This window comes from Syzygium oleosum, unplaced genomic scaffold (genome assembly GCF_021117445.2).
Source record: "Syzygium oleosum isolate NSW1041296 unplaced genomic scaffold, Sole_v2.1 Sole_v2.09, whole genome shotgun sequence".
Taxonomy (NCBI): Eukaryota; Viridiplantae; Streptophyta; class Magnoliopsida; order Myrtales; family Myrtaceae; genus Syzygium; species Syzygium oleosum.
In genome coordinates, this window is record NW_026607493.1 from 9,050,758 (window position 1) to 9,076,089 (window position 25,332).

The window sequence follows — 25,332 nt, forward strand, 5'->3', positions numbered from 1 at the left end:
CGCACGAACAATGCAAAATCACTGGACATCCCGTTACATGCTCCTAGGAAGAGCGAATAATTTAATAAACTGCAAAAGGCATATAACAAAAAACAGGAAGTCAAAGTGTTTTCAAAACCTTTCCTTATCCTCGTATCCCCTTGTCACCATTTGCCCAACAAAGATTCTCTGGAGCGCCACCCACCGTAAGCCCCCCAACACCCTCGCATCTGAATCCGACGTACATGAGCCCTTGATATCAGTGGGTCCTACGCGGGACCCACATAATCCAAAGGCTGGATTGTACTGATCTCACATGTGCCGCATGCACCGGAGAATTGCTCACGTTTTTCCAATGCGACCGTCGGCCACGACTACATGCAAGCGTCCACGTGGCAGCATGCAAGGGCCCATGTCACCGGTGGGCCCCGGCCTCAGTAAGAGCGCGCGCGCGCCGCCCATAGACAAATCGAAAACCCCTCTCTCCACTCGACGAAAGAGAGAGAGAGAGAGAGAGGGCACCAGTGGTTCTTTCGTAATTAAGAGCGCCTCCGAAGGCAATCTCTCTCGAGGAAAATGAGAGTTTCAAGTTCATAACAGACAGCTGGTCCTGCTAGTGAGAAAACGAATAAAACACAACTACCTCTTTCGCTCTCACTCTCTCCCCCTCTCTCTCTCTCTGCTGTGTTCGCTTTCAGAATTTCGCGACCTACGAAGAAGCAGAAAAGAGACCCATCGAATGCACCAGTCCATGATGGACGATTTTCAGGTAAATTCCATTGGAATGACGGACCGATCGATCCTCTTTCTGTCTTCCTTGTCGATCATAGCCGGGTGTCTCTCCCTCTCTCTCTTTAACGGTTTCGTTCTGCCTCCGGCGGGAATGGCGTTTGCCGTATTCGTTTTGGTCGGGTTTATGATTGGCTGATCGTGTTCCTCTTGATGGTTCGCGTGATTCCGGTGGAGTTCCTGGTCGATTTCCATTTCTTTCGAGGCTTTTTGGTTTTTTTTTTTTTTTCCGGTGGGCAATGATCGGTGATTCAGGGCTGTTCTGATTGTGCTGATGTTGGTTTTGTATTTGATTTTGGTTTTGAGGTTTTTTGAATTTCTGTTTGGTTAGAAATTGATGGCCTTGAAGCAGGCGTACGCGGAGATTATCTTAGGCATGGCCAAGGAGGCGGCGGGGCGAGTCATGGCAGCCGAAAGAAGAGCCACTCAGTTTCAGGAGGAGCTATTTAGTTCAAAAGGAGAGGCGCTGCGGTTGCTTTTGAGGTTAAAGCAAATGTGTGATGCCAAGGTATAACATGTCGGTTTCGTCTTGCTTTGGCTTTTGTTTTACAGGCATTGAGTTTGATGCGGAGCCTGGGGTCTTTATGTCGACTAATTGACATGGCCAATGTGGATTGTTGTTTGAAAGTGGAATTTTGATCTTTAGTTGATATCATCGCACTCGTTTCCTAGAAGCTGCAGCCGTCTGTCTGCTTTTGTTATCTATATTTCACCAGTTGTGTAACTCTGTGAATGTTACACTAAGTTTTGCGGTGAAACATATTCCTCGTAGAGTAGTTAGTTTTAGGGTTTTATCCTTACGTGCTATTTCGTACACTTTTGGGTACAGCAATAGATGATAGATTGTACGCGAAACCAATTCAGTTGCCACAAGAACACACAGATAGGTCCTTTTTCTTGCTACAATTGTAGTAGCAATTAGCTTTCTGTATAGGCCTGGTGGTAGTGTTGGTCAGTCTTTCTCATTCTTTGTTTCTTATGCAGAATTGATAGGGCCGTCAACAATCACTTAGATGTGTGTCCCGCAGTTTTGAATGATGTGTCTATACTAAACTTTGCGCTTAACTTTCAAAGGCAGCGTGTCTAAAGATAAGATTAGACTTGGGTTGATAGAGGATGCTTTCTTCCTCTAATTTTGTTACGAGTGACGTGCGTATAAGTATACAACCCCATGTATGGTGAAGCGGAACATCCCATGATTTGGTTTAAGCACCTGACTTTTATAACAGTCTTCCCTTCAATGCAATAGGCGTAATAGATAATCTCGATCTGCTCCCTCTGTTTCAGCTCGTGGAACGTCTCATTGGCTCACCTTTTTATAATGCATGGCCGAATATGGACAGTATCTAGATTTTTCTTCGGTTGAAACAGTTAACTAATTGCTTCTTCATTCTATTTCCATCTTTCTAGTTGGCTTATACAGTCATCCAACAATGAAGCGTTGTTAAGTTATAAATGCGTTGGGCACCATTAATTTGCTCCACGGCACTTTGGAAGCAATCATGCCTGATTGTACTCCAAGTACCATGCACAGAAAATTGGTGCAACTGAAGCTGCAATGAAATTTTAGTCTGCCATGCCAATTTGTAGCAACATTATACACCATAACTTGTAAATACATATCAATTTTAGCATTTTGTCTTGATCGTTGGCATGAAAATAGCAGTTTTCTCTCTATCTTGAAGTTCTAAAATTTCATTAATCTCGTGCCCAAAAATCCATGAAGTATCCAAAACGAGAACATCAAAGTTTCCACTATACGAAGGTAATGCATGAAATCATGCAAAAACATCTTGATGCACATGTAAGGGATGAGAATTGAGTGGAGCTACTACAATGACCTGCCTTCGAGGCTGAGAAATATCCCTGCCACTCTCTGTTAAGATGACGTAAAATAAAGGACTTGATCCCGCTAGTGTACTGTACCATGATAATCCTTGGTTTTGATCTCTTTAGTTAGTGCCCCCTTGTCGTTAAAGAAAAAGATAGGTGAATCTGATCCCACCAGTTCAGTCTCGGTGATATATTTTTGATATGTCAAATTTGAGGAGCACCAAGTGAATACACATATCCTTGCATATGACCTACTGAACATTTCTTTTGCTCTGTTAGTTCAGCTACCTTGAACGAAAGCTTACTTTGTTAATTACACTGAGAAAGACATACCAATTCAAATGATAAATGAAGCATTGTGCTTTAATACCAAACACAGAAGATCTTCAGTAATGAATTGTCTTTCGATAAGGAAAAAGGTCATGCTTGTCAGATTGTTTGTATAATGTCAATTTTTAGAGCTTAAACTATCTTTAAATTGTAGTTTACTGCCCAGGCATGTTATTCTGCTTTCAAACTTGTCGGCAAGGATGCATACAAACAGCTTTAGTCTTTTTCAATTCGTGATGAATAAAATGCATACTCAGTCTGAGAGAAACTTTCTCCGTTACTAAAAAGACGAGTGTCTTAAAGTAGTTTATCGAACAAGATACCTATGTTTACTATCGTTTTGTTGTACTTTTGAGCACTTTGTTCTTTGTTGTAGTTAGCTGACGTTTGGCGGAAGCTAATCATCCAAAAATATAGTTTTTTTTTTGCATATTTTGTTCGGGTATGCATGGACCGAATAAACGGAGAAACCCGAGAGATAGTGGACAGTTCTACTCTTGTTTGGCTTGATATGAGACCTGTTATAGGCATATTAGGCATTTTTTGAAGCATGGTTGTTTTTCAAACCTCGACTCGGCCTATTAGTTGATTCATTGAAGGGTCACTTTTCCTCCTTTGGGCATGAATCGTACCCTTTTGCAAGGTTTTCCTGCATGCACATCTTGTCTATAACTTTCCGTCGTGATTTGATGTCCATCACATTTAGGTAAACAATGCATGGTTTCTTATTTTAGGCAGAAGTTTGGAAAGTAGTACGTAACTTTACTTGTCAATATCTTCCGTATTTTATCGTATAACGGCTACGTGATATTGAAATGGGACTTGTTCAGTGGCATATTAGGCATTTTTTAAATGACGGTTATACGTTGCCTTGGGGTATTGCCTTTTTGGCACAAAACATTCCCTTCCACGTTCTTTTCCTGCATGCATATATTATTTCCTCTTTTGATTTGAGAGAGAGAGAAATATACGTATTGTATTATCTCAATCAAAGGATTACAAGAATACATGTAATATATATGTGTAACCCTCTCGATATAAAATAACTTTTGACTGTTTAACCCTTATTATTATTTCCTAACAGAGGCTTATCAGATTTAAATGCGTAAATAATTTATTGCGTTGTATAATATGTGGTCCTTATTTTTGGCTGAATTTTGAAAGTACCGCTTGATTTTACTCCAGTCAATATCCTATCTTTTAATAATTTAGGGTATCTCCTGATTTTTTCTTCAAATATCTCGTATCATTAAGTCTTTTCTCGACACTTTAAGGCATTGCCTTGCTTTCTTTGTCATGAAAAAAGTGACCTTGGAAACAGTTTTCTTGCATATCTGGGATTTTAAACTACAATAGTGTTACTGCACATTATGCCGACATCACAGGGGAGAAGAGTCATCCGTGCAGGTTTTCTCCAGAGCTGCAGAAAATCCAAAGACTCGAATTCATGATTTTTAAGTCATGATGGAGCATATATTGATGCTTGTGGCCTCACGAATTTTGTCGTACAATTATATCATTATGCATTTTCTCTGCAATGTTTATATTCATGATATTCTTGGCAAGAGCTAGTATCTTTATGCATTTCTCTGTACGTTTATGTTTGTAATATTCTCTATACCGATTCCTTTTGCTTCTTCTCATTTATAGTGAATAGGTATGAAAGTGCTTGAAATTCTATAAATATTAGTACAGTCAAATTATCTTTTCGGGGATGGCAATACCTACTTTACGGAAAAATGAAGTTATCCGATGTCCTCATGTCATTGTATGACTTTGCTAAACTTGAAGATGTCTTTTGCAAATTTCTGGAGTGCCAAAATTCTTTCATACTTTTCTTGGACTGTATTATGTTGTAAGACTTACGACTTATGTATGAGGCAGCAAAATATGGGAATGAAACTTTTATCCTTTTGATTGGATTTGTTAGATAACACGCATCTTTTATTTTCATAAGCTATTTAAAAAATCTTCAAATCCTTCTAGCACTTTTGGAATAAAAACTGCATTAAACAACTCTTCCTTATATGCAGTTGAGTGAAGCAGAAACAACATCAGCATGGCAGCAAGAAAGAATTGAAGAGCTTGAGGCACAACTTCAGGAATCTGAGAACACTGTCAAAGAGCTTAGAGAAGAGTTGAATAAAGCTCGAGATGAGTTGGAAAATGAAAGAACTCATAAATCGCATCAAGTTAGTAAGACTCTTACAATTGGTGACACTGTCAAACCTGAAGAAGTTTTAGGGGGAAACAGACGTAATACTTCTCGTTCCATAGGACAGTCTCAGTCCGATTCACAGACTGCAGATGAAGTTTCTGGCATGAATATCAGTTCCAATAAAGTATCAGGGGGGAGTAATTGCTCCTGTAAAGGTCAAGCTCTCAAAAACTACTGTCGTGTTCATAACCGTAATTTTTCTGTCACAGTAATGAGAGGCAAAGGGCCAAAGCTTAGGAGAAACAAGGGCACTCGGACAGTGCGGGCATTTGAAAAGAATTCGTCTGCACAGCTGTCTTTCTCCGGACAAGAGGAGAATGTTGAACATAGGACATACAGTAGGGGAAGAGAAGGCAAAGTGTCAGCTGCGGTATCCAACCTCTCTGTGGATAAGAATTATGGGAGGAAGAGAGAACCCTCTGCATTGAAAATGATAAAAGCGGACTGCAATGAGGTCTCTAAAACTGTTACAAGAAAAAGAAAAAGGACTCCAGGATGCAGAATCAAAAATACCTCGTGGGGGAAGCTGCTTGACCAGACTTTCACAAAGCAGCGAGCAACTGATGTTTTTTCCTTCGGAACTTCTAAGGAGTCTCATCCACCACGCAGACTACATTCACCTTCAGAGGCAACTGAAGTTATGGAGAAATCAGGTGCTCTGGTTACTCTTAAAGATGCTGAGCTTGTTAAACCTGGTATTATGGTGGATGCAACTAACAGGAGTAAGAGGCCAAAGGAATCAGAAAATATAAGACAGGGTAATGGTGGAGTCCAGCATATAAATGTTTTAGCTGCCACATCAGATCAAGATAAAATCAACGACTTGTCAAACGCAGATCTGAAAGCTTCTAGTGTAAGTGACGGAATTTCAGGCAGACCTCTGGAGAATAAGCTTCTCAAGTTCACATTTACTAGGCGTAAGAAGGAAACTTTGTGCAGCCCTAATGGCACTTTCTGTGGTGCTGATATTACTTCGAAGCCAAAGGAACAAAAACTTGACCATTCTTTGAAGATGGAGAACTCTGCCCTTACATGTGAAACATCTCAAGACAGTCAACAGCTAGTGCAAATTGCAGAACAGGTCCGTGATGTATTATTTGGTTGTATGGGAAGTTTTGTAAATTTGGCTTAACTTATCTAGTTATGTAGCCTCTAACTGGTAGTGTGTGATCTGCTGTTGGAAATGCCTTCAGCACACAATGTAGTGGTGTGCAGGTTCTAGGGTGGGAAGGGCGTTTGTCCTCCCCTAAGATCTACCATGTGGACATTGATGGAAAAAAATTTGAAACTAGAAATCTACCTTGTAGGCTCTTAGAACGGCCCTGAACACTAGAACCTTTTGGTTCTATGGGTTTCTCTACCCGGTATTTTATTATTTTAGATTTCTTAGTAAGTGAAAACTTACTGAACCTCTATCAATTACGAAAACACTCGACACAGTAGATAATATGTGCATGTCACGACCAAAAAAAAAAAAAGAATAATGGAGGATGATAAACCAAAACATTGCACAAGTAAAGTACCTTAAAACACAATAACTACAAGTAACTGCACATTATTTGAAGATTGTTTTTTAGGGTACCTGTACTTTTCTGCAAGGATCTTGCACTAGGTGTAGATCATAGGGTACAGGTGGAAGTATGACCCCATAGCCTGAAACATACATTGTAGTTACCGGTTTTCAACTTTTCTGGTGACCTCTAATACTTATCCTAGGTTCCTCTGCATGCCTCTATGGAGTATAAGTTAGAACAGGCTGTAGTGGAGACCTGTTATTATATTTGTAACTATTTTGGATTTGCTTGATTGCCATGACTACATCCTTAACTACTGCATCCTGATGCATTTCTAAATGGCTTTTTCCAATTACAGTAAGTGCATTACGCTTCTTTTTATTTTCTGAGGCTTTTTTTTGGAAATTTTTTTACCTTAGTACATTAATTGTTCAGAACAGTGTATCCTCATTGATTATAGCTTCAGCTGCAATCATGTGAATGCACTTTTCGTGCAAATTAAGCTTTTCTTTGCTTGAAAATCGACTGCAGCAGTAAATTGTGTCCATCTTTTCTACTTCCTTCTTCACAGTTGTCTTCAATGGCTGCTAAACTTCTTTATGCTTGTGTGCTTTGAGAATAAAGGTTTTCCCCATGGCCTTTCCTTCTGTTTTTGGTTCTAGTTGCCGTGCAAACTGTAGGTATGGCCTTCCCACTTCTTAAACCCCCAATCACAGATTAGTTACCCCATTTCTCATGTTGGCGGTTTCTAGGAATTGAATATTTGCAAAGTGATGATTTATTAAAGAATTCCATTCTTCTAACTTTTAAGTAAGACCATTTGTCTGTCCTGAAATGTCTTTGTTTCCTTTCCTTTGCCTCTTTGCACACGATGAGTTTTATTGCAATGAGTTGGGAGTCATGAATGCCTGAATTATGTGTCATAGTGCTGCCAGTCTGCCTTGCGTAGTACAAACCTTCTGCGGTTGGATATGTAATTAGCCCAGATGGATAAAATCGTGCTATTCAATGACAAGGGGCAAAAGGTTTTGCTCATAGGATATGCAATAGAGTAGAATTTTCACCTTTTTCTGAGTTGTCATGTTGTTGATAGATTGCTTTCTTCAACCCTTTCTAATTGTAAATTGCGCTGTGCAGCTTATCTCTCTGGCACGGAATAAATGGGATTAGAGGCCGTGTCGCTGTTAAAGAAGAGAGACCGGGAAGTTCCTCAGTAGCCCGGTTTCAAAGAAAACAATTTTTTTTGGTGATTTCTATATAAGTAGTAGCGAGACAGGTAGCATTCTTGAAAAGGAAGCGATCCGATCATCTATGAACAATATTTGCTCCGTAATTTATCATTAGCCTCGTAGTTATCCAACTATACCTTAATAATGACCATGGAATATGCATGGTATAGTTATTTTTTACTTATTTTTTATAACAGTATTATAGATAGACAAATAAAACGAAACTTTTCAGTATATATTTAATGATGACATTCATTGTTGTTATAGTGTTGGGATCATCATTTTGAAATACTTGCAGAATTGCTTGTTTTTCTTGGAAGCTCGTTTGCCTGTCATGAATAATCCAGGGCTCTCATCCTCTGGGGTTATATATTCCCATCTCTTGATAACTAGTCTGAACTCTGAACCGTGTGGTTCACATTCCCCGATCGTTTAGCTTACTCGTGGCGAGATTTTAAGATCTTCGCTTCCAGATTTGACCCGTGAACTCTCTCCCCGCGGCTCAAATTGAAGACGCTCGAGATGTAAGCTTGTCTATGGTTTGAGAGAATCCCATACATCGGAACAGAGAACTTCGTCCCGGTACAACCAACCCTGATCGGAGTAATACAGTTAGCACAACTGTAGCGAATTCGTTCCGAATTGATTGTCCACAAAGCGTATAAGAAAGAGAATAATGAGGCCATCAGTCCAGAAATCAAGCTAACGAAATCCCCCTCGATATTTTCTTGGAGTTATTGCAGGCATGAGGGGTTCACGCACCCAAGTCCATCTGCATCATTCGAAATTGATGGATCTCACCAAGTTCAACAACAGGGCCACTAGGAAAAAAGCAAAAGCGATGGATGTCACCAGATTCAACGTAGGTCCATCGGATTCGAACGTTCAGATACACTGCACGGCGCATGTGTCCGGTCCATAAAGTAATTTTCTGTCTCACTCCTTGGAAACAAACTTGCGGTTATCTTGAAAAGTTTGACAACGTTTTTCTCCTTCCGATGAAGTTGTTGGGGGCTTGGACCCCGATGGCTATCGATCCGAGGCAATCATCTCCCACACTTCCACGATTACCTCTTCGCACTCCTTATCTTAACGGCCCGTAAGAAATTGGGGTGCGCGACGTAAGCATCACACAAGGCGAACACGGTTCCATTTGTCCGATGAAGTGAGATTTTGCAAACACTGACCAGTGGAGAGTGATTACACAAGCGTTCAATCATTAAGAGAGCAATACAAGAAACTCTAAGATCTGGGGAGAGAGATCGAAGCTTAAGGTGACCGACTGAAGAGAGAAGACAGCATCACCCTCTGTACACATTCCATGCTCTGTACTTGGGATGCCCAGGTTGATGTCATCTGGTGTGCTGATTTTTCACTTCAAGTATTACAAAAGGCGATCTGTGACGGCTTCTGTTTCCTTCTCTCTCTCTCACCGGATTCATCTTTACAGGAACTTTAACAAGAGAAGTCTCAAGTCTTAAACGTGGAACGGTCCATCTGGTAAGCTGCTCGACTTCAGAGGTTCCAGTTCCATCAGAAACAAAACTACGCATCTGTTGCATAGAATGCCAAAAAAATCAAGGTCAGATACTGGAGCGATGCCATCAGTAACGGCAAATGAACCACAAGTTTACACGACCACCTATTCCTCCAACTAGTGGCTCGTTATTAGGACTGAAAATGGTAAGATTAACCGGATATAGGGGTTACCACAGAGGTCGAACAGCTTCATAATTAACATGAAAATAATCTTGATTTTCAAAATGGGACATTGAGATTAAGAGTCTGTAGTGGCTGGGGATTTTGGGTCTTGCTACCTCAGAAGTGCAATGAAACTTTCAATAAGATCTCTAATGAGTTGCAACTGAAGAATTTGAGGAGGTACATACAATGCCATCACTTGTCTTGCGATGAGGTTTCGGTCAATATCCGCCAAGACGGAACTAAAAACTGGCGGAAATATCATGACTCTATACCTGGCAATTGTATGGGCTACTACTGCACCATCTCAGGAATCAACTGATTCTCAGTATGAATCTTGGCCAATGGATTCACCATGAAGCCAGCACCACCCTGCTGTCGAAACCTGCGGTTCTCCAAATTACACACTCCATTGTCACAGCTCCTATCACCTCTGAAGCGTGCGGAGGGTACTGATGGTGTATTGGAAGAAATGAGCCTGGAACTCGAGTACCGGCCCTCAGGCTTCCTCCGAAATCTTGAACTCAAGAAATCTGTAGGTAACATGCAACAGGAGGTTCTTCTGGAGTCAGTGTTAGTCATCCTTCCACTTGTTAGGGCCAAGTCATATGAGATCTCATCCAACGCCATCTCTAAACCGTGCACACGTGTCTCCAGAGAACGCATTCCATTTTGTGAGCTCCCAATGAATCTCTAATATGAGTACACAGGAGTGTAAAATCAGAACAACTACCAGTACAGGTGTTGATATAGATATAACCATAAAAGGTAATCAAAGACCCAAAATAGCTGACAGTACTACCATATTTTTTTTTGGTCAAAACAGTATTACCATATTATCTTGGATATTCTTGATTGCGCAAAATTTCCTTCGGATGAGGCACCTGACTATGCGATTCTTCACATTGTTTGCACATGAAGAAATCCTAAATGTTTTTCTAGTGGGCTATGCGAATTATCGCACCGTTACTTAATACAATAACAGTGCCACTAATTCATTATCTAGTGTACCCCTCCCTGGTGCAGTCAGCAGTGATTAATTAAATAAAAGTTTCAATGCTCATGCTTAGCAAACAGACCTGAAGGAGATCTAGTAGACTTGATTGTTGCTGCTCAATCTGAACGAGCTGATTGCGGATTAATGATAAATCTTCACAATCCTTGTGATTCCGGTGGTGATCTTCAGCTGTGTTACTACCTACAAGAGTAAAATCAGACCTCTCCTCAGGACATGGAACCACACGAGATCCAGACCTGAATCCACTAGGCTTGGGCAAATTCTCATCAGAGTTCTTGCTGAATAGGGCTCTTTTCGTTTCTGGCTTTGAGACCCCATTAATCTCATTGCTCTTTCTCTGAGGAATGTTTTCATTCCTCTCCCTGAGATCATCCCCACCAGTCCCTTTTGATAAGGTAGATCTGGAAATAGCAATTTCAACTTTCCAGTCCGAAGGCTTCTTATGATCCCCCTTTCGAAGGACTGGACTGACATTTCTGTTGCTACTCTTCAGTGGACTTCTCTTCCTTAGAGTGCTCGCAGATGCAGAAGCAGATGAACTAGTCGGTGGAGTTGGACGGCTAGGTGGTGTTTGTTTTTTCCTCATCAGAGGCCCAACAGATCCAGAAGAAGAAAGAGTTCTCGATGCAGATGGATAACGCCCGTCGCTCGCATTTTCTGTATTGACAGAGGGAAAGAAAGAGCTTGAATCAAGCAGATACTGCAACAGAAAAATATTGGCGACCGATCTTAAGAATATGGCGAACGATAAAATAAACTTACGCCAGAACTTTGGCAAATCTGAACCTATTCAGCAACCATGAATCTTATGGCTATGTCTATGGCTTGGGAAACCATTCCAACATTTATGTTCCGATAAGACATAAATCAAGATTAGCATCTAATTTGCATAACCATTTTTTCACCATTTTCAGGTCCACAGTGGTTAGCACCACAATAATTTGAATGGAAATCAACCTTTTGTAGATCATGCAACAAACCCAGTAAAGAGCAAAAGTTAAAAAATGCTATAAAGATCCAAACCTTTGGAAGAAGAGACTGACTGATGCGGAGTGGACACCTCCTCAGAAAGATCAGGAATCAGCTTCCAGGCCTCCAGCATCTGGTTCATAACCTCCCTAACTGCCTTCACCTAGAAATCCATATCGATTGATTCTACATTAAATTCATGATCCAAAAATTGGAAAATCGACACCAATAAGTAATTCGGAAATCCAGGTCCAAATCTACTGCCTACCTAATACATATACCGGCAAATTACCCCTAAAAAGGAAATCACTGTTAGACTACCACCTCATTATCATGGATCATGTCCTGGAGATCAAATTTCTTCGAAGCTGCAATATTGATTGGAGCCACCATCCAAACTCATACAGACAAAATTGCAAATTATGCAATGTACAAGATTAAAAAATCATACCTTGTCAAACCGCCGATTCTCAAAGACCTTCAAACACGCGGGCTTAAACTCCACCAACAAATCTCTCTCCACCACCGCCAACTTCAGTAGAACCTCCGCGGAGGCCTTCCTCGCAGCCCAATCCTCGCCACTGAGGAACCCAAGCACACAAGGCACCAAATTCTTCAACACTCCCTCACTCCTAGCCGCGCCGACACCAACTACGCTCTCAATCAGCGTCAGTGCCGCCGGTTTCGCCCTAAAAGCGTCGTTCTTCAACAGTCTCTCGAACCTCGGCAACAACCTACACAATTTTCCAGGCTCAGGATCCGGCGAAGCATTAACAGCAGACGCTAAACACAGAGCCGCGCTCGTCTGAGCGTTCACGTCTTGTTCGGTGAAGAGCGCGTCGGAGAACGCCTTCAGGAACGAATCGAACGAAGGTTTGCTCACGTTCGTGGCAAGGGCCGCGGCGGCGCTGACGCAGGCGGATCGGACGGCGGAGTCCGGATCCCGGAGGCGGCGCGTGACGGCGGAGATCATCTTCGGGAGGTGAGGCGAGAGAGTGTTGCCGTGAGTGGCCGACAGAGTCGCGAGGAGGTTCACGCATTGCTTGCGCACCGGAGACTTGTCGGACGCGTCGGTGGAGTTGATGCACGCGATGAAGGCCGCGAACGACGCCGGATCGAGCGACCGGGCTATGGAGTCCAGCTCCGCGGACGCCATGGAGTGAGTGTCGCGGTCGGCGAGCTTGGTGAGGCAGGTGAGGACCCTGTGCTTGAGGTTCTGCGGCGGTTGCGGAGGAGCGTAGGCCGGCATTGTGGCGGCGTCCGGCGGTTCGGTGGCTGCGGCGGCGGCGGCGGAAGCGGGCTGAGTCAGGGAGGAGGGAGAGCGGGAGGTGGCGCCGCCGGTATCTCCGGCGACATCGCCGGCGGCGTACGGTCGCCACTCGGCTAGAGAGAGAGAGAGAGAGAGAGAGTGTGTCTGCACTTTTTCGATGCTGTGCTGTGCTTCTGCTCCGTTGGCTTGGGTTCGACCTTTTAAAGGAGGAAGGAAGGTTGATCACGGGGGAGCGACGTGGCGGGAGCGAGACGACGTCGTCTTGGCGACGGGCGTTTCGATTTTAAAAGCGTTAATGCGTAAAGCTAGCCTTGAGCTTTAAGTCACGAGAAATACTTTCTTTTTTTTTACTCCAACGTGTAATTATTTATGGAAAAATCGCACGTTCAATTTCCGACAGAGGGGGAAGATCAAACCGATCCGATGGGTTATTTATTTTTTTTTCCTTCGCCTATTTCCTAGTCGTTCAAATTCTAAAAAGTAATATCCGTATATATCATGAATTATCGAGTTGTTCGAGCGTTTATATTTATTAGAAAATATATAGGAGGAAATATATCATGCAGATTTGGACAGGATTTTGGTACGTGGAGTGGGTTGGGGTTTCGACATTTCTTGCCTTTTTTAACTATAGTCGTGCCGACGTGCACAGGCCATTTACTTTCTCAGCGAGTTGGAACTGACTAGAGCCAGAAAATTCATAACAAAGGCTTCAATAAAAATCATTTGGTGAGTTTTTTTTTTATAATAATTATTATAATTATTGGGAGTGTTTCTATTCGGGTGTCGGCAAGTCCGCTGAAAGTCCACCTTAGCTCGCCATTTTTTCCAATATTTCATTAAATTTTTTTCGCGAATTAGATAAGACGCCAATTTAAAGATCGCTTTTTTTTTTTTTGCAAATTCCGAAGCTGCACACGTGGCGGCACCATTTCACCCCGCGCTCCTCGAGATTACGATAAAATGTCACTAGCCATCTGATTTTCTCTTTTTTTTTTTCTTGAATTTTCTCTCCTTTGTTTTTATAGCAGCGTTACGAGGTGATTGAAAAGATGGGAGAGATGTCGGATTACCAAGGACCTGAGAATGGGCCACGTGGGCTACTGTGGGTGTTTTTGTGACCCGCCAACTAATAGATTCCCCCCCCGTTCCAGCCTCCACCGAAGCTTGGACAAGAAAAAAGAAGTATTCTTTGAGTGTTGCATGTAATTAGCATTTGCAAAATTCGAGTCTCTTTTCTTTTCCACAAGAAGAAAAAAAAAACAATAATTTAGACTTAAGCAAGGCCTTAAAAAGCAACAACCCAATGCTCTGGGCTGTAAATTAGGAAGAAATTGAGGTTGCGAGGCATGTGGGCGCATCTGTGGAGCCCGCTCGACAGATTAAGTAGTTCACTGAAGAGTTAATTCCTTGGAACTATCTCACCTAATTTGCATGATTCGTGCGTATGTCGATTTTGTAGAGCAGAGAGCTCCTCTTCGTTTGACATGTAATGGGGTCTTTTTTCAGGAGTGGAAAGCTTCTAATCTTATAAATTGTCACTAAAAAACATAAGTTCCAAGCCCGGGAAATGAGAGGTGGCATAGCCGTCCTCATAAATCCCTTAGCTTGAGCAGTGCCGCACCTCGAGTATCATCTTGCGTTTGAATTACAAAAAGAAAAAGGATTTGCAAGTGTATTACACTACGCACTATATATTCTATAGTTTATATGCGAGCGAAGTGGAATTATAACACGTTATCGGAATTGAGATACGGTTTTTCAATCTAGAGACGTGGATGGATTACATATAAAACGAAGTAGCATTAATATTTACCATGGAGATATCAGAGATTGCTTGATGAACTTGCTGTTCAGAGTACTCTCGCACCTATCCCCATTATTCATGTCAATGTCTATATACACAGAGCAAAAGGTTGGAGTTTCGACCTCAATTATTGTCATTTCTAACCATGCCCCATTCGAAACATCAACTGTTCTGTCTCGCCTTTTATGTCCTGCTTCCTCCATGGATCTAGGGCACCACCGGTCGACCAGAAGAATAGCAAGCATGTCGCTTTTGAGCCTCCAGCGACGCCCCACCAACAAAAGCGTTTGCGGAAATTAAGGTGTGGCGATGTCGATGCAGGACCGCGCAACAATCAAAGTGATGGTCGCTGAGCAACAGTTGAAGGCATTAATAATAAATCGCATAGCAAGAGCAGCATGTGAAGAGCATCATGCCCCGCAATCAATGCGGGTAAAAATTTAACGTTTCGGCTCCAAAATTGAGACGGGAATTCATGCGCCTATGCCGACATTTATTGGTGTAAGCAATCAATGGAGTTGCTCGTATCATTACTCCTCCATGTTGCTGCTGCATATCAGCTTGTTCAATTGGCTGCTCGCATGCGTGCAATCGATGAGAATTTGATGATTGTAAAACCCTTCAGAACTCCCCTAAATCCAATTCCAAGTAAAAAGATCAAAGGAGAAACCATTCTAAAAAAGATCCGTGTCAAGAAGTCAAATCATCTCGAGCCTCACGGGATATGTCATAGCCGATATATTTGTAATCTATTTGATGTCAAAGTCCATTCAATCCGAGTCCCGAAACTCGAGCATGCTTGCACGCTTAAGCTATAGAAGGGCCCGTGATTAAACTAAGCGGGTGGTTAAATCTTAGTCTAAGCAATAATGTTCAGATAGAAACTAGGAGACAAGTTGTGATGGGTCATGTGTTCATTCGGTTGGGAGCACCAAACCAGGATATGGGTCTCACCTTCCCACACCCACCTGATAATTAGGTCCTTCGAGAGCATGACTGGGGCCTCATTTGAGGGGGAAATTAGGGTTTGGTTGGTGACCAGAATTCGTCCTTGACCTTGATTTCATATTAAATGGTCACGATGCAAAAGGGAACTGCCGGCCTCATCATGCATGGAATAATCTAATGTCTTTTTATCTCTCTTCTCGTTCCAAAGGGAATTCACCAGGGTCGAAATCATTACATTGTTCGGGAATTTTCCTAGGCTCTCTCAAAAGTCATATCTATACGTAGAGGCTAAGCCTTGCATTTTTTGGGACACTTTTTTTTTTCTTTTTGAAATCCACCTCAGAAAATTTGCTGCTGGAGAAGCACACTGACATGGCATTGACGTGGACGACCATGTCGGCATATAGTACATGCATGAATCTAAAACATCATATGTACTCCACCATCTCTTCTGTCTATCCAAGGGAACGTGTTACGATTTGTTACCTAAGCTAATCTATGGCCCAAAAATATCGAAGAAGATGAGCAAATCAATCGCACTGTTTGGCAAACGAGAGGTTGCCATTAGCCAACAAGGGGTCGTCGTCGGTGGGAAGAAAAGAGGAAACGAGAAGTCAATAAATAATTCCAGATATTATTCAAGGGGGAATAAAACCATGCTTTATTTTTATTTATTAATATATATATAATTTATCTGCAGATTAAACAATAAAAAGAGGGTTTATTTACAATTTGCACCTTTTTGTGCCTTGGAGTCGAATCTATCGCTACCCCACCACTTCCGCTTTTACGTTTCATATACTTAAGCGTGGTCAACGGGTAATCTATCATGACTAAGCCCCATGCTTAAGCAAAAGCAATCGGACTTCATTGGCCAGAAATTAGAAAAAAGAAAGTGTTTGCTAGTTGCTACCTGCACAAGTTACTTCGACCCGAGTCATTTCGGAGCCCTCGTCAACATCTTTATTTTATACATGGACGAAGCAGATCTATTTACTATCTTTTAAAGTGTAAATTCTATAAATAGGCATTCGCTAAATTATAATTTTCTGACATTATTGTCCACGTGACAATGTTTTGTGGGGTTTGCTAGATCTGAGTGGCCTTGGACCTGAGTAGGTCCTTAAAAGGCTCCATCTCCCAAAATCTCTTCCTTAGGTCTTAGGGGATGTAAAACATTGAAGGGAATACTCCCTCCTCTTAAGGACGAAAAAAATAGAGGAGGACGAGCGAGGGCTTTGGGTTGTCCGGCCGCTCAGAGGTTAAACAAGGCGCGTATGCCTCCAGTTAGCTCGTGTCATTTCGGAGTCTTTGTCAACATTTATTTTGTACATGGACGAAATAGATCTATCTACTATTTTTTGAAGTGTAAATTCTATAAATGGGCATTCGCTAAATTATAATTTGCCGACATTATTGTCCACGTGGCGACGGTTTTTTCTATATTGGTTTTGTGGGGGTTTTGCTAGATCTGAGCGACCCATCTAACGCGTGTGGCCTTTGCTTTTGGTACGCAGCGAGGGGACACATAACATGAGCGCAAGATGGGCTACATGCGATGCATGGGGACAACAACCATCGCCAAGCCCCCAAGACATTCCTTCGAGTTTCAGGCTGAATCATGTGATCTTTCCTCGGAGGCCTCGACCCAAACTTCAGTACCATCTCCATATGCCCCTACCCCCACAAAATTATCGCGGTGTATACAAGAAGAAGAATTGATTCTTGGGCAAGGGTGTTAATTAACTGTTTAGTCAATGTCTTTGCCACCCACAACTCATTTTCACTTACCTTTCGCCTTTCTTGTCTCTCGAAGGGATGATTTCTTGTGACTTAGAATTCAAGGAAAGGGCGAAAGAAGATACCGATACGGCCTCGGTGCAGCCGAAACGGGGACCATCGCCCCATGTGGCGGCGGACCCTCGTCATCGAGTGCACGGGAGCGATGAAATATCACATTTACCCGGTGCGTGTGAGCCAACTCCATCTCGGCGATCGTTCTGATCATGTGGAACCCATGTAAAGTCCTCGCCGGTCAATGGTCATAAGAATTTTTTGCAAGCATACTTTGCGGTTGCGAAACCGGGACCTTAATTTCTCGATCGAACTTAATTTTAATCATTTAGTCCTGCTTTTTCTCTTTTTTATATTCTCGTACTTTGTCACGACTCTATGGTCTTATCATGTTGAGTATCGTGGTAGGTGTGTCACATGCTAATTAGTTTTTTTATCATCCTCCACAATTTCACATGCAAGCCTTAAAGAGGCCAAATGCAAATTTTGTCCCGTCGGTGCCGCGCCATCTCCCTCCATTAGTATTTCGTCGTTTTCGTAATTTTCAATCCTTCGTACATCTAAGTCGTTCGGAATTTATACTAAGCATTTCCATGGATTTTACTGAATTCAACCTCCCATCATTCTCCAAGTTTTATTTACCAACCTCTTCCTCGTTTGGCCTTTAGGCCTCGTTGAAGTGATTGCTACGTTAATTCCACCATGTTCAAGGTCAACACATAGGTTAGAGAATTAAGGTCTAATGATGAGGTAAGTGATTGGCCATGGTGAAGGTGCTACTCTTCTGTTTTTCGACATAATTTGAGCAAACAAAAAAAATTATATGACGTGGTTGTTCCAGCTTTTCCTAATAAGTCATCCTTCAATCGTTTTTTTCCCCTTAAAATCACACTCATATATGTAGTCTGTCTTAGTTAGCTAGGGGGATGCATAATTGATCCAGTTTTATGGAATTTCCGGCTAGCACTAGTGATGCGTTTCGAGTTTACGCACAAATTTAGAATAATATGACCCGAAATTCAACCAAGCGTGTCGACGTTGTATTATCATTGTCCTACACTTATCTAGGTTATTTGAGTCGTTATAGTATTTATGTGTTCGACATTTCTGAAGCATAAAGCTTTTGGGTCTCGAGTTCTCATTTACTTAATTGGGTTCGGTAGGTAGAAGACTCAATTTAGATATCCGTTTCGGGCTCCCGATGCATTCAGGATTTGGCGCGAACGAACTCGACTCTGGACTTGTGGTGTTTGGCCTCAAATCCGTCCTGCAATCATCCTCTTCCTCACCTATCGGTGGATGAGCTCCTTGATTTCTCACTTCGGATACCAAAGGAAACAAAGCTAAAAGAAACTTCCCATGGGCAAAGTAAAAGGACACCACGGGAACAAGATTCAAATTTCAAGCATGAAACTTGCAATAGGCCAAGAAAAAATGGAATATCACCAGAGCAGATGAGAAGTTGGCGCGCGCAGCAGATCTGGTGGGGGTGGTTGTCTGCTGCTGAGCGCCACGGCATTGCAGTTGCTGAGACTTTTTGAAGTTTCAAAACTGGGAAAGTGACGTTTCAAGGTGCATTTCCTTCTTTGTTTTTTTGCATTTATGGCCCTTAGATTTATTCCCAAACCGCATTTTCTAACGTTGGCGCGTTTCGCATGAGCTATTATACCATGTCAATCTCGCGTGAATCCCACCTGATCTAACGATTCATGTGAAGTGAGTTAACAAAGGCTGTTATTATCTAATAATTTTCTCATTTCGAGATGTATCAATCGTGTTTGCCAAAGCTAATGGGTATAGCACATTCCAAATTCGCCTGTTTTCATTGAGAAAAACGGGAGCATCATTCATTGACGAAACACGTGGTGGGGAAGACATCCACTCCCATGTATATCGTTGGTGGGAGCGGCTCTTCCTTCTCGCCTTCTCTTTTCTAAAGCGAGCATCGCCGATCTCACGAAACGCGTATCTTGCGACCGACGTGCTTGTGCGGAAGACGGCACGCGACGTGGTGGATCTAATACGAATCCATAAAGGATGGTAGGTGAATGCAACTTGGTGAATCTTTGAGTGCTCTAGGGAAGTATGAGAGGAATGACCTTTCGATCGGGCATGGACGGGCTGAGCTCTTATTGCACCCAGCACGATCTTCCACCACAAAACATTCATCGATGGCCCAAAAGATGGAACTAGGCCTGTTCAAGCGCGGCCCAGATTCAACAATCTTGCGTGGCCTGTTCATGAGTGGGACTGTTCTGTTATATAACTTGATCTTGATGAGCCAAGAAATTTAAAGAGCAAGAAACGTTGTTTTCTGTAAGTTGACGAATTTCACGCGCAGCCAAGCTAGCTTTATGGTAGAAAATGAGTGTTTACAATGACAGATTCAACGTCGAAAGTCCAAAATAAAGAGGGAAAAAAATCTGCTGAAGTACTCATCCGTGAAGTCATGGAAACGATCCTGAGAAAGAAACTTCGACGGCTTCTTCAAACCCATCTCGCATAGTCGTGATCTCCATGAGGATTGGTCGCGAACGAACGAAAGATTTCCAAGATCATTGGGTCGTCACGAAACAGCTGCTTCGTCTGTGGCAAGCCAAGCATGCAGAATTTGAATGAATTAACACAGATCGATACGGTGGGACGACTAGAGTCAACTGGGTTTTATTGTAAAAATTACCTCGTCGCCGAACTCTTCGAAGGTTATCGATCCATTCTGATAGCGGCAGAATATGCGGAGAAAGCGATCTCGAGCCTCGTCCTTGCATCGTCTCTGATGCCCACAAAAATGCAGCAACGAGGGGATTAAGTTTCAATCAAGGTCGACTAATAAGAAACCGAAGCACGGATATTGAAAGAATAATTTCTCAGTGAGACTCGGATTATAAGCTACGACATGGAGATTAAATTAGTTACCTTAACGATGTCGGCGAATTTAACAGCCCAAAGCTCGCGATTTCCTTTTAGAATCCCCTTCGCTTCTCCATGTCGCGTTACGGTCCGGAGCTTGGGTCCGATATCGTCGTTCCATCGCTCGAGAAGTCGAGGTTTCTCCTCGAGTGAATCCGCGACCTTGGAAAATCTCTCTTCGATATAATTACTGCACATGATTCAGAATCCGGTTAAACTTAGAGGAAGAGATATATACTTTTCTTGCCGAAAAAGGAATCAATATATTGCTCATCGTATAAGTTTACATATATCATTCCCTTAAACCCTAGAGCATTATGAACATGTTAATTGGTGCACTCGAGCCTAAACCCTAGAGACACGCCAAGAAAGAAAGTAACAAACACGAGAAGTTCAAGAACACACGGTGCACTCTCTTCGCAGACGCGATTCGTCTCCAAGAACGCGGAGAAGAACCTCAGGTACTTGTCCGGCTCGTCCTTGAACGCAACACACGCTTCGTCGTCGACGAATCTGATGACGTCCTCTCGCATCGAGTCTGGACCCCCGTTGCCGTGTTCGCCGGACCTAACAGATACATGGCGACAGACTCGAGCCGTCAATCCCGAGTGCACATCGCGGGCAAACCTGGGCCGAGAGAGTAATCGATTACTGACCTCGGGTCGCGGGGATCTGGATCGGGGCTGTGCATGATGGGGTGTTCTTTCTCCGTGCGACGAGCGACGGTGCTGTGCTCGAGTCTCGGAAATCAGTTGAGGAGGTTCTTGAAATGGAGAGAGAAAGCGCAGTGATCAAGAAAGTTTCGTGAGGAAGAAGAAGAAGAAGAAGTAGATAACGCATATATGTATACACGTTGTGACGGAGCGCTCTTCTCCACCTACGGTTTTTCCCTCGAAACCGGTTGACCGGTGCATCCGGTTCTGAAGGGAAAATATACTTTGAATTTGACGCTATAGTGTCGTTGTTGAGCTATTGAAATTAGTAATTAGATGGTGCATATCCCTAACTTTTCAAAGGATCTCAAAAGGGAAAGAAGGCTCGCCATTAAGATTTTTCATGCATGCGAGAGCCGGTACGAAACCGTGACTAACGGCATCGACGCATACATAAGGTACGTCCGCAACACAAAACGATGTTGATTTTTTCAAGAAAAAAACTCGTATGTTTCGACAAGAAAGAGCAAAAAAAAAATGAGTAGCCGCAGATTGAAAAAGCTGGGGTTAGTGAACCGAGTTCCTTTTTGCCCCAAAACAAAGTTAGTGTTCCAAATCGATGATTTCATGCGTACCTCTAAAGTAAAGTTCGTGCATCTTGGAATTGCTTAAGGAGTGAAGATATTTTTATCTTGCGTGTATATATACACTTGAAGATATATTGGGTTGTAGGTAATGGAAACTTTGTTGCCTTTTAGGTAAAAATATGTGTGGCTGCTAATGTGGCTATCATTGTATCTATAATATGCAAAAAAAAAAGCTTTATAACAGTCTTTAGTCTGCTGTTAAAATAACAGCAACTCTATGAATTCCCGTAAATAATTAAAGAATCACTTTAAATTTCTCTTTACTTGCAATACATCTTTCTAATGATTTTTTTGATAATCATATGAATTTTAGCCTGCTGCGTGACAAAAAGGGTATGGAAATAAGAGGATTTGAAGTATTAGACGAAATTTCGAGAATGATTTTTTATGATTATCATATGAAACTTTTTAGTCTAAGTTCAAATAAAAAGGATTTCCACGACACGTTTTTATTATGTATATTTTTTCTTATGGAGATCCCCTCAATTCAAACAATTAATTTATTTATAGTGTCGAATTACTCCTATAAATTATGCCTAGTGCAATGCGCGAGAACATTACGTGTCTCAATATTTGAACGATGCACTTAAATCATAAAACTCTCTAAAATATTTCTTACTCTCCCGTGAGAAACCTTTTGTCTCGTAGAATATTTGACAAAGTTTGTTGTACAAACTTGATATAAACTATTCAGATTCTAGTTAAACAGTATGTGAATAAAGTAACATACTAAATATATTTAGAAAAATGCTTTTTGGACCAAAAAATATATATTTAGAAAAATAAGATTTAAATGGTTTAGAAAGTGTTAGAGATTTAAGAAATTGTGTCTTGAAGCATTAGGGATTCATACTTTCCAACCGTGTCTCTGTCATTCGTTTGATATCGTACCATTTGTTTCATGGGCCTTTTCTGTGGGCTTAATTAGCCCAAACTGCTCGTGATGATTCCTCCTCCCCCAATCTTCTTGGGCCTGTCAGACCAAAAAAAGAATCTACTTGGGCCCGGGAGTGGGATCCATGAGAAAAGCCCAATCTACTTTCACTTTTCAAACTCCCTTTCTCTCTCCCCCTCCCTCCAATTAGTTTTCCTAATATTTTATTTCAAAATTTTCAATTTTTTTTAATGTAAATTTTCGTACTTTGCAAAAAAATTAATAAGTTTCTGTAATTCTCGTATCACTTAAGTTAATTTTGGTGCGCCATTACTTCCTGACAGCTACCTAGATCTGTTTCCACGGGAAAACTAGGATTTTCATTAATTTAAACTTAAATTATGTGTTTTTTTTTCCATTTTGTTACATCCTCGGACCTCGACGGTAGATAATAAATTAGGACGAGGCCCCTAGAAATGGGGGGAAAGAGCAGTGGTTAGATATAAGGTGTCGATTTGGATACTTGATCTTATGAGGCCACCGAACAACCTAGTTTTTCCCCAAGCAAGCCTTACGCCTAGAGGTGGCCACGGTTCGAACCGGCGGTTCACCCGGTTGCGCGTGGAACCGGAACCGCACGGTTGAGTCCGAGTTCCGGTTCGGAACCGGTTCGGCCGAGCCTATTTTTTTTTTTTTTTTTCTTTTCCTTTTCTTTTTTTTTTTCTTCCTCCGCGGCCGGCCATAGCCGGGCGCTGGCGCGGAGGTCGCCGGCCTCTAGGCGAGGCGGCCCTCGCGGCGTCCGGGCGAGGCCGGCCCTCGCTGGGGCCGGGCGAGGCCCGGCCGCGCCCGACGCCGCCGAGGTCGAGCCTCGCCCGGTTGCGGGCGAGGCAGAGCCTTGCGGCGTCGGGCAAGGCGGCCTCGCCCGGCCCGGCCGAGGGCCGGCCTCGCCCGGCCGGTCGAGCTCGCTCGCCGGGTTGCAGCGAGGCGAGCCTCGCCTCGCCGCGTCGGCGGCCGGCCTCGCCCGGCCTGGCGAGGGCCGCCCTCGCCGCGCCGGCAAGGGCCCTCCCCTCGCCGGCGACCTCCGCGCCGGCCCGGCCATGGCCGACCGGCCGCGGAGGAAGAAAAAAAATTAAAATATAAATTATAATTTTAAAAAACGAAACAAGGAAAAAGACAAAAGAGAAAAAGGAAAAACAGAAAAGGAAAAGGAAAAGAAAAAAAGAAAAACAGAAAAGGAAAAACGAGAAATGAAAATAAAAAAATTAAAAAATACTATTCTTGTGATAGAACATTATTCAATATAAATTGTGATTAAAATGTAAATTGTACTCAAATTTGGGGACAAAAAGACAAGAGAGAAAGAGAGGGCTTCAACTTAATAAATTATCATTAAGCACATTACAATTCGTTACAACGATCTTAAAAAAGGAGTACAATATATATACCCTAAAATTATCCCAAAACCTAAGCATTCCGTGCGCGGGGACCCGAGGTCACATATCGTCGGATTATATTTCGGTTCCCTAAGCTCACGTGGGCGTCCGGTATGAGAAACAAGAGTTCCGAAATATTTGCCAACTCCAATAGTTCTTTTACCCTCAATCGTCACTACCCGTTCCAATCTACGATAGTGGTAGCGGTAGTATCTCCGTCGTTAAAGAATTCGGATTCATTATTCCGATCTATCTCTTGTTGCGGTATTGAGCCTTCGTCCAATCAAGCAACACAAGCTTGCATCTCCATCGATTCTGGATATAATCTTGAACGATGTTCGTTCAAAATATTACCTCCTAAGATTGAATGCTTGTTCGACCGCAATGCCGTAGAACAAAGGGTTGAAAAAATCTGTTTTGCAATAAGAGAAAGGATTGGGTATTGGCTTGCGTGCCTCTTCCACCAATCCAAAATAAAAATCTGCACCACCTTCCGACGATAAACTCAAATAAAATGGTTAGATAACTCTCTAATTCAGAAATATTTCCTATTACTCCCTTTTTTTTTTGTCTATGTAATAAAAGTTGAGTACCTCTACTAATTTTACTGTCGTTTGTCATTTTGTATCTCCGTAGATTGAGAAGATCTAATATCACCTAAATTATATTTAGTATAAAATTCATTATATAATTCTATTACTACGTTTTTAACCTCACGTACTATGGTTGTAACATTTGTCACATCATAATGTAAACATTGATAATACGCACGCAAAAAATCATTTAAGCCATCCAATTTGCAACGTGGATCAAAAACACAAGCAACTAAATAAATCATGGGAATTTCACTATAATAATGAAGCCATTTCATTTTCATTGCAACTACGAGTAGGTTGTAATTCAACATCATTTTCATATTCATCAAAAGTTAGATAATATTAGTACACTCTACTAAAAATAAATGTGTAGTAGGATAATAAACACCAGACAAAGTATAAGTTGCATCATTAAAAACCTTTAAAAGATCTAAAATTTTTTGGCAAATATGCCACTCTTGTGGGTATAAATTAATCTCAGGTATATTATTAGAAATGAATGCACATAATAAATCTTTATATGCTAAAGATTCACTAAGCAAGTGGAAAGTAGAATTCCAACGAGTTGGAACATCTCTTGGAAATCTTTTTGGCTTTTGCCATTATCTCTACAAAATCTACCCCATTCTTTCATTTTTTTGGGATGTTTCCATAAAAATTGAATCGCCGTTTTTATTGGTTGAAGAAAAATATCAAGAGTTTTCAAACCATCTTGTACACATAAATTTAAAACATGACAAGCACATCTAATGTGAAAAAATTTTCCACCAAAAGCGGGTTTACAAATATTTTCTAACTCGGCAATTGAAGCGGTATTTCT

General features: G+C 42.0%; 3 protein-coding genes across 5 annotated transcripts; 1 reads left to right on the top strand and 2 right to left on the bottom strand.

Annotated features, from left to right (window-relative positions):
* Nucleotides 1-590: 590 nt before the first annotated feature.
* On the top strand, nt 591-8,156 carry LOC115692096 (uncharacterized). Of its 2 annotated transcripts, none has more exons than XM_030618855.2 (4): nt 591-748; nt 1,100-1,276; nt 4,965-6,230; nt 7,801-8,156. In XM_030618855.2, the coding sequence occupies exons 1-4, from the start codon at nt 719-721 to the stop codon at nt 7,831-7,833; spliced, it is 1,506 nt and encodes a 501-aa protein (XP_030474715.1). In that variant the 5' UTR covers nt 591-718; the 3' UTR covers nt 7,834-8,156. The 2 variants fall into 2 exon arrangements, with proteins under 2 accessions (XP_030474715.1, XP_056170436.1); XM_056314461.1 differs by lacking the exon at nt 591-748 and adding an exon at nt 790-939.
* Nucleotides 8,157-9,044: 888 nt separating this feature from the next.
* Nucleotides 9,045-13,036, bottom strand: LOC115692083 (TORTIFOLIA1-like protein 3). 2 transcript variants are annotated; one of them, XR_008817190.1, is made up of 5 exons: nt 12,032-13,036; nt 11,635-11,743; nt 10,673-11,268; nt 9,782-10,286; nt 9,045-9,445 (listed from the first exon to the last, which is right to left on the bottom strand). XR_008817190.1 is itself a non-coding variant. In XM_030618842.2 (5 exons), the coding sequence occupies exons 1-4, from the start codon at nt 12,827-12,829 to the stop codon at nt 9,888-9,890; spliced, it is 1,902 nt and encodes a 633-aa protein (XP_030474702.2). In that variant the 5' UTR covers nt 12,830-13,036; the 3' UTR covers nt 9,045-9,445; nt 9,869-9,887. The 2 variants fall into 2 exon arrangements, 1 of the variants encoding a protein (XP_030474702.2); XM_030618842.2 differs by having other exon boundaries at nt 9,869-10,286.
* Nucleotides 13,037-19,846: 6,810 nt separating this feature from the next.
* LOC115690668 (uncharacterized) lies at nt 19,847-21,108 on the bottom strand. Its single transcript, XM_030617105.2, has 5 exons — nt 20,966-21,108; nt 20,715-20,876; nt 20,316-20,499; nt 20,080-20,172; nt 19,847-19,985 (listed from the first exon to the last, which is right to left on the bottom strand). Exons 1-5 carry the CDS (start codon nt 20,998-21,000, stop codon nt 19,887-19,889), a joined length of 573 nt encoding a protein of 190 aa, XP_030472965.1. The 5' UTR covers nt 21,001-21,108; the 3' UTR covers nt 19,847-19,886.
* Between the last annotated feature and the right edge of the window lie 4,224 nt (nt 21,109-25,332).